The sequence below is a fragment of the Salmo trutta genome, chromosome 21 (genome assembly GCF_901001165.1).
Source record: "Salmo trutta chromosome 21, fSalTru1.1, whole genome shotgun sequence".
Classification (NCBI taxonomy): Eukaryota; Metazoa; Chordata; class Actinopteri; order Salmoniformes; family Salmonidae; genus Salmo; species Salmo trutta.
The window spans coordinates 32,231,495-32,249,080 of record NC_042977.1 but is presented as its reverse complement, the minus strand read 5'-3'; the positions used below and the strand labels follow the sequence as shown (position 1 = coordinate 32,249,080).

General features: G+C 42.6%; 1 protein-coding gene across 5 annotated transcripts in view; it reads right to left on the bottom strand.

The window, feature by feature from the left end:
* LOC115157183 (arf-GAP with GTPase, ANK repeat and PH domain-containing protein 3) overlaps positions 1-17,586 on the bottom strand; it is a 218,919-nt gene that overhangs the window by 47,045 nt on the left and 154,288 nt on the right. For all 5 annotated transcript variants that reach the window (XM_029705219.1, XM_029705215.1, XM_029705216.1 and 2 more), the window contains exons 11-12: positions 14,884-15,055; positions 6,233-6,406 (exon numbers count right to left, since the gene is read on the bottom strand). In XM_029705219.1, coding sequence (XP_029561079.1) covers positions 6,233-6,406; positions 14,884-15,055 — 346 coding nt within the window. The remainder of the gene's footprint in view (positions 1-6,232; positions 6,407-14,883; positions 15,056-17,586) is intronic.

The following is a 17,586-nucleotide window of genomic DNA, read 5'->3' as shown; positions in this document are numbered from 1 at the left end:
GTACATCAAAAGTACTTCTACATCTATAGTGAAGCTAAAGTAACTCCTTACCATTGGAGTCATGCAGTAGCATTACAAAAGAATATAACACCATTTGGTAATTGTGTGTAGATACACTACATGACCAAAGGTATGTGGACACCTGCTCATTGAACAACTCATAAAAAATCATGGCCATTAATAAGGAGTTGGTCTCCCTTTGCTGCTATAACAGCCTCCACTCTTCTGGGAAGGCTTGGACCTGCTTTCATTCAGCCACAAGAGCATTAGTGAGGTCAGGCACTGATGTTGGGCGATTAGGCCTGGCTCACAGTCTGCATTCCAATTCATCTCAAAGGTGTTCGATTGGGTTGAGGTCAGGGCTCTGTCCAGGCCAGTCAAGTTCTACTACACCGATCTTGACAAACCATTTCTGTATGGACCTCGCTACCTTACTGGAACCTTACTGGCTCCTACTACCATCTTTTGGCTTGCTCATTCACCCTCTGAATGGCACACATCTATGCCTAAAAAAAAATCCTTCTTTCACCGGTCTCCTCCCCTTCATCTAAACTGATTGAAGTGGATTTAACAAGTGATATCAATAAGGGATCATATATTTCACCTGGACAAAAGGAACACCTATGTGAGAATGCTGTTCATTGACTACAGCTCAGCATTCAACACCATAGTGCCCACAAAGCTCATCCCTAAGCAAAGGACCCTGGGACTAAACACCTCCCTATGCAACTGTGTCTTGGACTTCCTGATGGGCCGCCCCCAGGTGGTAAGGGTAGGCAACAACACATCTGCCACGCTGATCCTCAACACGGGGGCCCCACAGGGGTGCGTGCCTAGTCCCATCCTGTACTCCCTGTTCACTCACGACTGCGTGGCCAAGCACGACCCCAACACCATCATTAAGTTTACTGATGACACAACAGTGGTAGGCCTGATCACTGACAATGATTAGACAGCCTATAGGGAGGAGGTCAGAGACCTGGCAGTGTGGTGCCAGGACAACAACCTATCCCTCAACGTGAGCAAGACAAAGGAGCTGATTGTGGACTACAGGAAAAGGAGGTCCGAACACGCCCCCATTCACATCGACCGGGCTGTAGTGGAGCGGGTCGAGAGATTAAAGTTCCTTGGTGTCCACATCACCATCAAACTAACATGGTCCAAACACACCAAGACATTCGTGAAGAGGGCACGACAACGCCTTTTCCAACTCAGGAGACTGAAAAGATTTGGCATGGGTAGCCAGATTCTCAAAAAGTTCTACAGCTGTACCATCGAGAGCATCCTGACCGGTTGCATCACCGCCTGGTATGGCAACTGCTCGGCATCCGACCGTAAGGTGCTACAGAGGGTAGTGCGTACGGCCCAGTACATCACTGGGGCCAAGCTTCCTGCCATCCAGGACCTATATACTAGGCGGTGTCAGACGAAGGCCCCAAAAATTGTCAAAGACTCCAGTCACCCAAGTCATAGATTGTTCTCTCTGCTACTGCATGGCAAGCGGTACCGGAGCACCAAGTCCAAAAGGCTCCTTAACACCTTCTACCCCCAAGTCATAAGACTGCTGAACAATTAATCAAATGGCCACCCAGACTATTTACATTGCCCACCCCACCTTTGTTTTTACACTGCTGCTACTCGCTGTTTATTATCTATGCATAGTCACTTTACCCCTACCTACATGTACAAATTACCTCGACTAACCCGTATCCCCGCACATTGACTCGGGACCGGTACCCCCTGTCTATAGCCTCGTTATTGTTATTTTATTGTGTTACTTTTTATTTTATTTAATTTTTTTACTTTAGTTTATTTAGTAAATATTTTCTTAACTCTATTTCTTGAACTGCATTGTTGGTTACGGGCTTGTAAGTAAACATTTCACGGTAAGTTCTACACCTGTTGTATTCAGTGCATGTGACAAATTCAATTTGATTTGATTTATCATGGAAAAAGCAGGTGTTCCTAATGTTTTGTACACTCAATGTATATCTATTACTCACTGATAAGAGTCTGTTAAACCATGCATAAACATCATTGAGCAACAATATCAGAGAGTCCCTGGCAGTGCACTAGTCATCCAACATAATCTAGTGTTGACTCATCTGAAGTGCACCTCAATTCAAAGCTATCCATATCTGATGGATTGCATCAGATTTCCCATAATAAAACTTAGGAGTAGATGCCACCAACTGGCTCTCTGTTTAAAATGGAGGCACTGTAGCTTACTGTTGTGAGCCGCCCAGAGAGTTCACTTTGGCATTATTAGCTAGTGGTTATGAGGGGCTGTCGGGAGCGAGAGAGAGAGAGCGAGTTAGCGAGCGGCGGGAATGAAGCATGTTGAGGATCAGGAGTCTCTCTCTCCTCTCAGCTGAGTGCCATATAGCCTCTCCCAGCCTCTCCTCCTGGGCAGGCAGGTACTGTGGAATAGGTATCAGGGCTAACCTGTGATTACAGTGTATTACACTCCCACCGGGGAAATTACCTTTTAAACATGCTGCATGATGAAGACTGTGGGCGAGACAAAGAGGGGGCTAATAGCTCGCTATCCACCGCAGCACCGAACTGCTAACAGCTTTCTGGCCCTGCCGCAAACTGACAGCCTTCTCACAATGAGAATGAATGAGAACGAGAGAGAGAGAGACTTAGAGACAGAATTATAGAGAGAGTTTTTCATTTAATTTCTAAATGCGTAATTCAAGAGGCTCTGGGTATGGGAGCACTGTGATTTCGCCGGCTAGGCCCCTTGACACTGCAGCAGCTCACTGCCTGTCCTCAATCAATGGCATCGGCTGCAATTAATGGCAAAAATTTGAAACAATCACCATCTCCCCCTTATTATCCTCAATTAGAGTGCACTAATCAAGGCCTGATCGCGCTCTGCTGCTCTCTCCAAACTAAATGTCAAACTTCATTACGGACCCGACGTGGAAATCAAACTCCCCATGCACCACGCTCTCCAGTACGCGACGGGAGGGCAGAGCAGAGTAGAGTAGAGTTCCAGCAATACAGCAGAACACCCTGAGGTACAGAATAGGCTGGTCCTGCCTTCACTCACTGCCTCTGTGATGAAATACCTTCACTGGAGAAACATACTCTGATGGTGTATATACCTACAGGTAACTGCTAGAATAATGGAAACACTTCAGTAAATGAGGGACACAGTATATTGAAAGCAGGTGCTTCCACACAGGTGTGGTTCCTGACTTAATTAAGCAATCATGCTTAAGGTCATGTATAAAAATTCTGGGCAGGCCATTATTTTGGCTATGCCCCCATAGGATGACAATGTCCCCATCAACAGGGCACAGGTGGTCACTGAATGGTTTGATGAGCATGATAATTACATAAACCATGGCCGTCTCAGTCACCAGATCTCAACAATAATTGAACACTTATGGGAGATTATGGAGCAGGTTGGAGTTTTTCGTCAAGAATCTTGTTCTGGAGGCAGCTCTGCAGTGGTCACTAGCTGGCACAGCCACAAAGTCAACCTAACCTTAACCTCACTGCTAACCCTAAAGCCTAACCCTAAGCAAATGTTTGTTTTCATGAATTTTTACAATATAGCAATTGCAGCTGGCCTATCTAAGGGGAAATCACTCAGTTCTGCCTCCAGGAGAAGACTTATGACAATAAACGTCAACCTGCGATTCTGGAGTGGCGTTTGAGAGAGCATTTTCCACCACTATCAACAAAACACCAAATTATGAAATTTGTTGTGGAAGAATGGTTTCACATCCCTCCAATAGAGTTCCAGACACTTGTAGAATCTATGCCAAGGTGCATTGAAGCCGTTCAGGCTTGTGGTGGCCCAACGCCCTATTAAGACACTATGTTGGTATTTCCTTTATTTTGGCAGTGACTTGTATATATACTATAAAAAAATGTTTTTCAAACCCTTAGACTTGGTCAAAATGTTTGTCTGCTCCCCAGTTAGCAGGATACTGCATACTACAACAAAACTTTAACTGGGGGTCACTCACTTTGGCATTGACGGAGTTATATTGCCATTTGTAAAAATGTGACAGTGCTTAGGTGCCTGTCAAGTCTGTTTTTAATTCAGGTGTAAAGGATGAAGTATATAAAGGAAACACAGCTTCTTGTGTGGGCCCAGATTAAGAGTGGTCTGCGAAGCAATAGACAAAATTGGGCTGAGATTTAATCAAAAGGCTATGTTCAATATTCAAGAGATGTAGCTAGCTCCCCTGCATCTCCCTCAATAGGTTTACAAATGAGGACATTCTTTAAATAATATGGAAATGGTTACCTGGACTAAGATGCATTTTATTCTTCAGCCTACCATCAATCTGCTATTTTGTTATTTTTCTTCCAAGAAGAACCATGTTTTATGTTAACCTGCAACCTTGACGAAGGATAATGGAGTGATTGGGGCTGGGTTGACATCTATTCAAATGGTAAAACATTCTGAATGAACGGTGGACCTTCCTCCTATTGATTATTGAAGGTTTCATTAGAATGAAAGATAAAGAGGTCACAATTCAATCAACTGTTATGTTGTTACCTTCAAACACTGCAGTCACATATCACATTGAATGACTATTCTGCTGTGCGTTTTAATTCAGATTCACTATTTGTAGGGCAGGGAGGCATGTCAATGAATGCAATCCTCAAAGAACACATTGAAGTCTACTTGTTTTCAAATGATAAAGCCCTTCTGAATCGCCCAAATGTAGTGTCAGTATACAATATTGGTAATGCAAGAACAGAACAAAGTAACATATTTACCATTTGACATGACTTCTCGAATATCTATCATTCTCAGCTCATTTGGCTCATTCGTGGTTACCTTAAAGAGAATCATGGATATAATTGAAGAAAACTGAGTAATGGAGGGAATTGAAAATCTGGTCTAGGAGAAGAAAGGATGGTGGCTAATGAGCTATGCTAATATGAAGTCAAGTCTTCTCAGTTACCAAACAAGGAAATAGATTTTAGCTCGCTGTTTAGTAAGTAGCGTATCGGTAGAGTGGGATGGCAGCACAGTGTTTTTGGAATACACACACATACATTGACCACACACGCATGGCTCACTCCTAAACAACATATATAAGACATGTAGCCTAGAGTACACACAAATGTGAAAACACAAACATGTATACAGGTACACACGCGCACACATACACAATTATTTGAGAGGACCCCACCACACTCTCTCCTCTAAGTAATTCTGCTTTGGGCGTGCTGCTGATGGGAGAGTAGAGGGGTAGGGGGTTATGATAGAAGTGCCTGCCTGCGTCCAGGCAGAATTGATCGTTTGGCAGTTGCAAATGAGAGACGGGGCTTGTCTGTGGAACCATGAGGCTGTGCGCACGGCACAGCGTTGGACTCCAGCAGTGCTCGAAAAGAGCGCTCTTTAAACTGCCGGGGCCCCTGGGAGCCGATGGGGAGGGGGCCGCCGCCGCCACCGTGTTAATGAGAACTAGCAGAGTGCAAACATGCATGGAAATGACTGTTATTCTGTTGATGTGCATTTAAGTGCTTTTTTACTGCCAACCACAAAGAGAGGGGAAATAACTGGTGATGAATGGTACCCCCGAAAAGCATTAATTTTCCTATTGCAGAGAGAGTGAGGGGGGGAGAGGAGCCAACACGTACAGCAAATGTATTATTTTACTTCACTCAAGTGCGCTGGTAAGGCTCTGTGATGGGGTGGGAGGGAAGCGGAGTGAGGGTGCTGGGACGGCAAATAACCTTCACTCACTTCCTCTCCACCATCATCTTTCGCTTCTGTAAGATAACAGTAGGCGAAAAGGTCACAGCGATCAAAAGCCTGATTACCTCATTATGAAAACGAGCTTTGTTCTATTCCACCTCTTCACCAATACAAGGGTCCTATTCATTAGGCACCAAATAGAAGAAAACGGACTGAAACAAGGAGGGACTACCTGAACTTTTCCAATAAGAAACACTTGTTTTCCGCTGCAAAAGGTTTTGCTACAGTGTGCCATAATGAATACAAACGGCTATTGCACCTCCACTGATATGACTGCACCAGATCTGTTCCAGACGTTTTCTATTGTTCATTGTGTCGTGTGTCACCATCTCGCTACATCTATTTCAATGACATCGAGTGGCTGAGATTTCATTGAGTAAATAGTGGGAGTAGAGTTGTGGAAGAAGGAGCAGGGAAGATGGAGTAAAAAAGGAGGAGGAAGAAAAGGAGAAGGGATGAGGAAGAGGACATGGGAGGGGTGGTCGTCAGTCTCACCGGTCCCGGTGCTTGCACTGGTGTTGATGACGGCCTCGTTCCATTGGTCAGCGCTGGACACAGAGAAGGAGCGTTGGTGCATGCCGTCTTTGCTGCCCCCGAAGCCCACCAGATTTCCCCCGCTGACCGAATGCTCTGACTGGAGGGACGTACTACTGTTAGAGTGGGGCGCACCTGGAGAGAGAGAGAGAGGGAGAGAAAGAAAGGGGGAGAGAGAGGGGGTAGGACTGAAATAATGTCATGCATCATCATCTCATGTACCTGTACAAAGAGGTGCATTTCACTGAGGTTACAATCTCTTTTGCAAATCCAGTTGTATGTTGCATCAAACAAGCCATATTTGTTAATAACAAGTTTTGCAGTTCTCTTTCTGTTTTTCTTTTTTTTATCTGTATGAGATCAGACATTATAGTAAAGTTGCACAATGCTGCCGCCCCCTTTCTTGTGTTCATCTCTCTGTGTTACACGTGTAAACCCTCCACCCCTTCCCTGCCTTCCCCCATCTCCCCCTCTCCCTCCGCCTATCTCTAATTAGCCCTTAATTAACAAGATACACTCTGATCGCTAATTATCTCGCCTCATCCTTTTGACTGCCACATCCATCTCTCGCGCCGTCGGCAGGCGGCAGGCCCCCTCTCTCTCCCCGACTTCCAATCAGGCAAACCACGGACGTCTCTTTGCCTGTCTGCCTGCCTCCATTTACTAATTCATGGGCTAGGCAGCACCGTGTGGGGTCCTTCCCTCCTGTTCCTGTCTGGACAGCCACACAACAGATAATGACTTCTTCTAGCACAGTGTGCTAATATAACAATATATATGTATTTTCATCCAATGAAATTAGTCTATGATTATTATTTTATTTTTAACCAAACTTTATTTATCCACCATTCCCTGTACGAAATCACAATCAAATGTAACTAAATAAGTCATTCATGGTTGATTCTGAGTCAAATGATATACATGGTATTTATCAGTAAATCAACAGACTTATAAGATCAAGTATGGGTTTTTATTGTCAGAGCTGCAATAGAGAATACATACCTACTATAAAGTTACCCATGAGCATTTGTTCCCACACATTAAGCCCAACTAGAGATAATAGAGTGGATGAGTCATCTCTGAAATGTAACAAGATGCTCTACTCCTTAGGTTGTAGTAAAAACAAAAGGGAGTTATCAACTATATTATAATTTCTGCTGGGTATTCTCCAAGATATGATAGACTAGACTTGAAGCAATAATTGAGCATCAGTTTAATATAACTTAATCTACTGACAGCAAAGACTGCTCTGAAAGGGTAGCAGTCAAACACTTTGTTTTGGTCAAAGTCACATAATATGTATTGTGTTACTTGTAACACATCAAGGACTTTTGTTTACAATTATGAGACGTAAAAAATAGATATTATTCAGATTGAGGTTTAACAACAATAACAGTAGCTAGATATAATATACTGTGTGCTGTGTGTAAAGTAATCCATGCGCTGCGGCACTCTTGTTAGGATAAGACGTCCTTCTCATTAGCGAGAGTAATAAGTGTATCAAATTCACATAATCATGTCTAATTGGTATCAGTAATTATCTTGTTGGGCCCGGGAATATTAATCTTCAGGTCCCAGAGGGGAAGGAGCGGGATCGCAGAGAGAGAGGAGAGGGAAAGAGAGAGAGAACCATGCAGGGGAGTGCTGGCTGAATTAGCATCCCCAAACCAGGGCATTGGAGAGAGGGGAGAGATGATCTGATGAAGAATCATGGTGGAAAGATGCAGTAAATTTGAACAAAATCCCTCACGTGTGTTTAATCATTGTTGATGGGGGGGGGACAATTTTGAGGTCATTTTGAGTGAGTTACTGATTGATGGCATGAGCTGGCATATTTGAAAATCCTAAAATTAAGTGAGTTTATTTGTATATATATATATATATATATATATATATATATGGATGAAAAAATAAAAAAATATCACTTCTCTAAGATAAGTGGTAGTACTAGTGAATACTTTATAACTGCTTCGCATTATTTAATGTATTTCAATGCGACAATTACATTCAATATTTCAATACCTCACTTAATTTAAACAACTTGCTCAACATAAAATCACTGCTACTGAAGTTCTAATAATAACTAAACTGAGCCTCAACGCCAACTTTAAAACAGAAGTGAGAATCAGAAGTGAAACATTTTCTGACCAAAATGCATCAAATACACCAGCGACAAATTCTGACTCCGTTTCTGCCTTTCACACTGCACACTAGCATCCACGATATAACATGATGGATCATTGTATTATCTAAAGTTAAAGCAGAAGAGAAAGACAACATTTACAAGCTTCGATATTTTGACAAGATACTCTTGTCTAATATTGGAATACTATTTCTATGGGGCAGATAGAGAACACTCTCCCCTGATGCGACTAGCTGATTATAGCTCCAGTGTAATTACATTATATGCTGCTTTATGCAGAAGTGGTCTAGGTCTGCTCTGTGGGGACTAATTGATGGATCCATGTTTAATTCATTAATCATTAGCATCACATCTGACAATTAGACATGATTGTTACTTGAAATTTTAAATATGAATCCATACAGGGTTTGTGTATTTATTTAGCTATTCATTTCGGGCCGGCCAAGAGTCAAACTACTTGTTGGGATATGTTGGTGGGCCTTGTACCATCAGGTACAAAACCATCAGTGAACCCTAAAGCAACACAACAGCCAAAAGATCTACTGAAAATATCAAGATCTTAGCAAAGTTACAGCGCCTTCAGAAAGTATTCACAACCCTGGACTTTTTCAACATTTTGTTGTGTTACAAAGTTGGATTACAATTGATTTTAATTGTAATTTTTTGTCAACGATCTACAAACAATACTGTAATATCGAAGTGTAAGAAAAATTCTAACATTTGTAAAACAAATTGGAAAAATAAAACACTAATATATCCTGATTAGATAAGTATTAAACCCCCTGAGTCAATACATGTTAGATTCAACTTTGGCAGTGATTACAGTTGCAGAGTTACATTTGCAGAGTCTTTCTGGGTATGTCTCTAAGAGCTTTGCACACCTGGATTGTACAGTATTTGCACATTATTCTTTAAAAAATTCTTCAAACTCTGGCAAGTTGGTTGTTGATCATTGCTAGACAGCCATTTTTAAGTCTTGTCATAGATTTTCAAGCAGATTTAAGTCAAAACTGTAACTAGGCCACTCAGGAACATTCAATGTCATCTTAGTAAGCAACTCCAGTGTATATTTGGCCTTGTGTTTTAGGTTATTGTCCAGTTGAAAAGTGAATTTGTCTCCCAGTGTCTGTTGGAAAGCAGACAGAACCAGGTTTTCCTCTAGGATTTTGCCTGTGCTTAGCTCTACTCCATTTATTTTTTAACCTACAAAATCTCCCTAGTACTTGCCAATGACAAGCATACCCATAACATGATGCAGCCACCACCATGCTTGAAAAAATGATGAGTGGTACTCAGTGATGTGCTGTGTTGGATTTTCCCCAAACATAACTATTGTATTCAGGACATAAAGTTGATTTCTTAACCAAATTTTTTTAAGTTTTACTTTAGTGCCTTATTGTAAATAGGACGCATGTTTTGGAATATTTTTTGTCTGTACAGGCTTCCTTCTTTTCACTCTGTCAACAATTAGGTTAGTATTGTGGAGTAACTACAATGTTGTTGATCCATCCTCAGTTTTATCCTATCACAGCCATTCAACTCTGTAACTGTTTTAAAGTCCCCATTGGCCTCATGGTGAAATCCCTGAGTGGTTTCCTTCCTCTCCAACAACTGAGTTAGGAAGGACGCCTGTATCTTTGTAATGACTAGGTGTATTGATACACCATTCAAAGTGTAATTAATAACTTCACCATGCTCAAAGAGATATTCAATGTCTGCTTTTTACATTTTTACCCATCTACCAATAGGTGTCCTTCTTTGCGAGGCATTGGAAAACCTCCCTGGTCTCTGTGATTGAATCTGTGTTTGAAATTCACTGTTCAACTGAGGAAGCTTACAAATAATTGTATGTTTTGGGGTCATTCAAAAATCATGCTAAACATTATATTATCCATGCTACTTATTAAGTGACTTCTTAAGCAAATGTTTACTCCTGAACTTATTTAGGCTTGCCATAACACTTGAATAATTATTGACTCAAGACATTTCACCTTTTCATTTTTAAATCATTTGTAAAAATGTCAAAAAGTGTAATTCCACTTTGACATTATGGGGTATTGTGTGTAGGCCAGTGACTAAACATCTCAATTGAATCCATTTTAAATTCAGGCTGTAACAAAATGTGGAAGAAGTCAAGGAGTGTGAATACTTTCTGAAGGCACTGTGTATGGAGCTGTTTATCGGTCTGTTATTCTTGTGAGTGAATAAAACGTGTTCCCTTTATCTACGTAACACAATTCTATTTTCAAACACCATACACATTTCCTGACTGGCATTGCGGTCTTCCACCTCAGACGCAATACACCACATCACCATAAACCTGTTAATTTTGTCATTCTGTCTCAGACATGTAGAACATTGGGGGTCCACAAAACCTTTATTACCCAGGACCCTATTCCCTGCCATCCATTCTCCTTCAGTAAATGTCTGGAGGTAAATGTTGGTAGTGATGAACTACAGCCCAATCCTTAGACAATCACACACCAATGACCTGTCATATCTATTCAACTGGCTAGTCATTTAGGCTGAATTTACACAAGTTACTGTAAACATACTGACATTACAAAAAACAAACTACTGTAAAAAGAAGAAACTTGGCGTGAAAATAAAACCATAATTTCACTTTCTGTGATAATTTGGGGATTCATATTGGCAGTTCCACCTGCATGTTAATAGAAATGTCCAAAAGCTGTACCGCAATCATGTAAGCCTATATCTGCATTTAAAAATGTATATAATTATGTTCATTTGACAGATATAACCGTACGTGTGTAGGAGAGAGAGTAAAGGAGTGTTTTCCATGCTAAGCAGCAGCAGCAGGGCTGACTCTGGCGGGGGCTGTAATCTAAGTAGAAGGGATGGATTAGCGGGTAGCTACAGAACGGCGGTAGCGCTAACGTCATCTTGCCTCTCATTTCTCTTTGGGCCGGTGCGGCCAGGCGTACCGTCAGAGGACTGATGAGCCGTGAAGCAGAGGCCTGACCCCACTGTGGAGTTGTTGCCATTATGTACAAGTATCAGGATAATGAGGCATTAATGCTAATGTGGGGGATGGAAGGAGGGAAGGGGGAAAGGAGGGAAGGGGGGAAAAGAGCACATCCTCTGCGTCTGGAGGAGGGAAGGAGGTAATGGGGGAAGGAGGGAAGGAGGGAAGGGGGTAATGGGGGAAGGAGGGAAGTAGGAAAGGAGGGGAGGGGGAAAGGAGCACATCATCTGTGTCTGGAGCCGTGTAATCCACCACCACTATTATCACTATCACTACTGCCTAATGCCGCCCGCCACCCCTGAAAGCTTCCCCCCACCCTCCCCTCTGTGGCTCAGCCATGTCATCTAATCCTCCCCCCTCATCCTGCCGCCTCCTCGTCGGGAGCCGTTAGACAGTCACCACACCCACACATCAGACCCGACACTGGGCTGGTGGCCACTGAGACAGAGGCATAACCTAATGGTGGTCAGTGAGTCTGTGCCCAGTGGTTGGACTGTATGTATGCAGCCCAGAGCAAGATGAAGACTCACTGGTTTACAATGTAAGAGGGAGGACCTGTACAGCACACTCAAACACCCCTCCTCCCTCCGCTTTTCCACATACATCTCTGCCTCCCATACGATTGATTAAAACTGATGGGCCTCATTAATAATTTGATACAATGTATCTGTCGTGGGTAAAACCGTTCCGCTGAACACTCAGACAGAGGAGAAGGAATTAGGCCTGCACACGCTTTTACTCATGGACACATGCGTTTATTCATTTAGTCTTTGTCTGCATCTCTCTCTCTTCTCCTCTCCATCTCTCTCTCTTCTCCTCTCTATCTTCTTCCCCTCTTTCTCTGTTCCTCCTGTGATTCTAAAGGTCTTTAGATCCAGGTAGTGAATGAATTACCAAAGGCAAAGACAGGGTTGTGATTCAGACACCATGAATGACAAATTACTCCTTTGTTCCCTTCATCAATTGCATGCCTAATGAAATCAAACTCACTCCGATCGCATCATCAGGAGAGGGTGCTCCAACGGGAGAAGACCTGCCCTGATTTGTAACCTTTCTCTCCTAATTGGAGATGAACTAAAATCGCCCTCGTATTGTTCCCCTCCCAGATGCCAAAAAACGGTGAGAATCTGTAGTATGAGTTGTCTCAACAGCATCCTTTACTAGCTCTGTATTTACAACAGAGTTAAACAATAAACCCATGCATACACAGGTAATGAGTCAGAGTAAAAAAAGGAATAAAGGACATATTTTTATTTCTTTTTTTTCTTAAAAAACAAACAGCATTTGGCCTCTTTTTCAGGGCCCCATAACCACTCCTCTCCCCATCTCCCCTCTCTCTTTCCTCCCTCCTACAGATTCAGACACCTCTGGTCTCTTCTCCCTCCTCCTGAAGGTTAATTGTTTATGAGTTGGGAGTTGGTGACCTCCACCCCCTGTCCTTCACTCTGTAAACTCCTAAATCTTCTCAGGCATTTGAATAATTAACCGCTTGAGTGGGGTCCTGATGGTCAAATCTTGGCCGGGATCAACAAAATAAGTAAGGGCTGGGCCACAAGTGGTCCCTACTGGCCAGTCTGTCTATTCCACAACTGCACAATCCAATTAGCTACAGCCATGGCAGGAGGTAACAGACACTGCTCCTCGGCCGATGGAGGACGCCCTCATTACCCCCCTCCCCTCTATCCCTCTCCCCACATCACCCCCCTCTGGGGACCACTCTGCTAATTAGTAATAATTACTCTTAGTAATAATTAATCCTAACCCCTAAATTGAATCACTGGTTTCTCCTCGCCTCTCTGGGCCTAGCTGCCAGTTCCTGCTAAAGCTCCCTCCAGCCTCCAGTGGCACAGCCAGCTCTGTCTATTTATAGGCCTGTGTGGACTGAAGGAAGGAAGGCATTGGTACTGGCAGGACACAGGACAAGCAAGGCAAGCCCCCTGGAAGGAATTTAGGTCAGAGCTAAAATTCAACATCTGGACAAAATAAAATTGTCCTTCGATGGAATTTATAAAAAAATTATAATGATTATTATGAACAAATTAATCATATTTAGATCTTTTAAAGGGGCAATCTGTCTATGAATTTGAGAGTGGTTACATTTCTCGAGCCATATCCCTCAGGTTTTTACTGAAACAGTGGCGGGGATAACGCTATGTAATTGTTTCTACTATAGACATTAAAACCAGTAGATGGTGATAGCGCTGACGTCATCCATGTATTCCTATGGGAAACTCCCGATGGCGCATGAAACCGGAAATATTTGAATCGTGTTGTATTGCTGAATGGCACCAAAAAAAAAATCTATAAGGATCATGGGCGTGACTAGCAAAGGATCATGGTCGATGTAGTCATTTTCATCCTGCCTGAGAGAGTCAACCTTAATGTCTATGGCAAGAGGGCGCGAGCCTCCTCGTAGCCTGCCCGCCCGTGATTTGTCTTTGTCAGCACGTGGTCCTGTGTGACGACAAATGTTGTCAAAATGAATCACTATTTAATTTAATATCTCAATTTGTAAAGAAATTTAAAATAATTCACAGTGGGGATGAAACTTGATCATAATTAAATCATTGAGGGGCCAAAGAATGGTTTGGCTGTTCTGGTGATCGTAATTTACATAGGCTTTCTAGGGCAAACCAGGTCTTTTGGCACCACTAAGTTGCTACGCTGTAGCGGACCAGAAGAGCTTGTGACTTCACAAGTTGATTGGCCCTTTAAGATAGAATTTAATAGGCTTATAAGCACTCCTTCAGTAATCATATCATTGTGTTAGCTCATCTGCATCTGCATAATGACATCGTACCATAATCTAAAGAGTTTTCACATAAATATAGCAATAAAATACATATTACATGATCATTACATATTTCACCTATTAAAATTAACTTTATTGTATCCTCTGGGCAGTGAATGGTATTAGTGTCTCTGAAGAACCTCTATTGATTTTCTGCTGGACCGGACATGAAGTCGATAGAGATTTACATACAGTTGAACTGGGCATCAGGTTGCTTAGCTTAAGTTATTCAGTTGCTAGCTTCTTGCACATACCTTGGTCTGTGGTTGTTGAAAGTGTTTGGTTGGGTTCTGGCACAAGGTAGAAGTTGTTCCTATAGCCGCAGATCGAAAATCAGATTATTTTACTCCCAGACCTGACCATAACTGTTAAGAGGAGGAATAAATATCTGACCCTGTATCAGTGGTTAGTAGGCAACTTCTACCTACTCTGTTTGTCTGTATTATAACAGATGTGGATTCCTCAAAACTGAAGAGCAGATTTGAGTCAAATACTTTTGAAATATATGCAAGTATCTGAGGTGTGCTTAATTTAGCTTAATTTTATTTTTGTGGACTATTCCACCGTAACATGGAAATTAAATAAAGGGTAGCTTATAATTTTATTTGAAATAATTTGACATATGTTTTGACCCAGGTCTGGTACAGAGGTCTGGCATGGACCCAGAGTGGTGACTAGGGCGGCCCTCTTACCTGTAGTGCCCACTCCTAGCTGCAGGGTGCTACGGTCCTTGGTCAGCCCGTTGGTCTTGGGGCTGGCGGTGGGGGCGATGGTGGTGACCGCTCTGGGTGGTCGTTTCCCTGGCACCTTGACCGTGGTCCTCAACAGGTCAATCTCTTTACCGTGCACATTCTGCATGTAGTCCTGGAACACACATCACAAAACACAGTCAATCTCATTAGTCTAAACGTGGATAATCATGAAAAACCTTTAAAAATGACAAACTGCCCGTATTATATAACTTCCATCCTGACATACAGTACCAAAAGTGACTGACAGATAGCCATTTCAGAACATTACCTGTGCCCACGCTGACTCACAAACTAGCTCTGTTAGACTTAATGAGTAGACCAGGACCCTCCAACTGTTCCTGCAGAGCTACCATCCTGTAGGTTTTCTCTCCAACCCTAATCTAGCGCACTTGATTCTAATAATTAGCTGGTTGATAAGCTGAATCAGATTAGTTACAACTGGGGTTGGAGCAAAAACCTACAGGAGGTTAGCTGTCCAGGAAGAGGGTTGGAGAACCATGGAGTAGACTAATGAATGCAAACAGTCTCATTCTCTCTCATACGATTTGGATTTAAAACAACATCACCACCCCAAATGGACGAGGAAGGGAAGCCAAGGTGAAAATCATTGAGCTCAGCAGAAAAAGCCAGAGGAGAACTCTCCGCTCTGCCATTTGCCTGGTATGTCCCCCCCTCCATCTCTTCCTTTCCTTTATCTCTGCCTCAATCTTTCTCCTTCCTTTATCAGGGTTCCATAAAGCACTCATCTCTTCCCCTGCCTCCTCTCTAATTACCCAGCCAGCTAGCGCTCCTCGCTCTCATTTCATTTTATTGCCGGAATTAACAGCCAGATCGAAGCGTGCAAAGCTATTAAGATGTGTGATTAAGCCACATTCAATTAGTTTCTACAAACAATTTAATTGATGTAGCAGATAGAATTAACAGAAGGTGATTGTGTGGATGGCTTGGCTGACTGTGAAATTAAAGGGATCCTCGCACTCTTGTTCTGTATCTCGCTCTCTCCCTCCCTCCCCTCCCACCTTCTCGCTCTCTCTTTCCCGCTCTCTCCCTCCCACCTCTCTCCCCCGCTCTCTCTCCCTCCCACCTTGTCTCCCGCTCTCTCCCCCCTCCCACCTACTCTCCCCTGCTCTCTCTCTACCACCTTCTCTCCCTTTCTACCACTTTCTCTTCCTCCCTCCCAGGTTCTCTCCCTCCCACTCTCTCTACTTGGTAACTCAGAATGGTAGTAAACACGTGTCTGCTAATCTAACAGTGGTTCCTGTTCTGCCTCAGCTCTGGTCAGTGAGTTAGCAGACAGACACTCAAGACAGAGTTTGTAGATATGCTCCTGATAAGCTACGATAGCTATAATGAGCAGCTAGCTAGTCAGTTACATACATCACTGTAACACTACAATGCTCTGCTAATAACAGCTACTAAGTTAATCCATTACCACCCTGTCAATAAAATAATAGAATAAAAACAAATGTAATCAATTCAAGTTGCATGCAAATGACAATTTTTCTAGTATACAGTGCATTCGGGAAGTATTCAGATAGACCCCTTCCCTTTTTCCACATAAGTTACAGACTTACTCTAAAATGGATCAAATAAAATCCTCATCAATCCACACACAATACCCTGTAATGACAAAGCTAAAATAGATTTTTACTAATTTTTGCAAATAAAAACAGAAATACCTTATTTACATAAATATTCAGACCTTTTGCTATGAGACTCGAAATTGAGCTCAGGTTTTTGTATTTGTATTTATTGTGGATCCCCATTAGCTGCTGCCAAGGAAGCAGCTATTCTTCCTGGGGTCCAGCAAAATTAAGGCAGTTTATACCATTTTAAATACATTACAATACATTCAGACTGTGTGCCCTCAGGCCCCTACTCCACCACTACCACATATATATGTTTGTGTATAGTGCGTATGCTATCATGTGTGTGTGGGTATGCACCTATGTTTGTGTTGCTTCAGAGTCCCCGCTGTTCCATGTTCTTTTAAATCAGTTTTTTCAAATCTAATTTTACTGCTTGCATCAGTTACTTGATGTGGAATAGAGTTACATTTATTATGGCTCTATTTAGTACTGTGCCCCTTCCATAGTCTGTTCTGGACTTGGGGACTGTGAAGAGACCTCTTGTGGCATGTCTTGTGGGGTGTGCATGGGTGTCCGAGCTGTGCACCAGTAGTTCAACATCTCAATACCTCTAATAAATACAAGCAGTGATGAAGTCAATCTCTCCTCCACTTTGAGCCAGGAGAGATTGACATGCATATTATTAATGTTAGCTCTCTGTGTACATCCAAGGGCCAGCCGTGCTGCTCTGTCCTGAACCAATTGCAATTTTTAGTGGCACCTGACCACACGATTGAACAGTAGTCCAGGTGCAACAAAACTAGGGCCTGTCAAGAAGGTAGAGCAGAGCCTTATCATAGACATACTTCTCCCCATTTTAGCTACTGTTGTATCAATATGTTTTGACCATGACAGTTTAGTCACCTCAACTTGCTCAATTTCCACATTATTTATTACAATATTTAGTGGAGGTTTAGGGTTTAGTGAATGATTTGTCCCAAATACAATGCTTTTAGTTTTAGAAATATTTAGGACTAACTTTTTCCTTGCCATCCACTCTGAAACTAACTGCAAC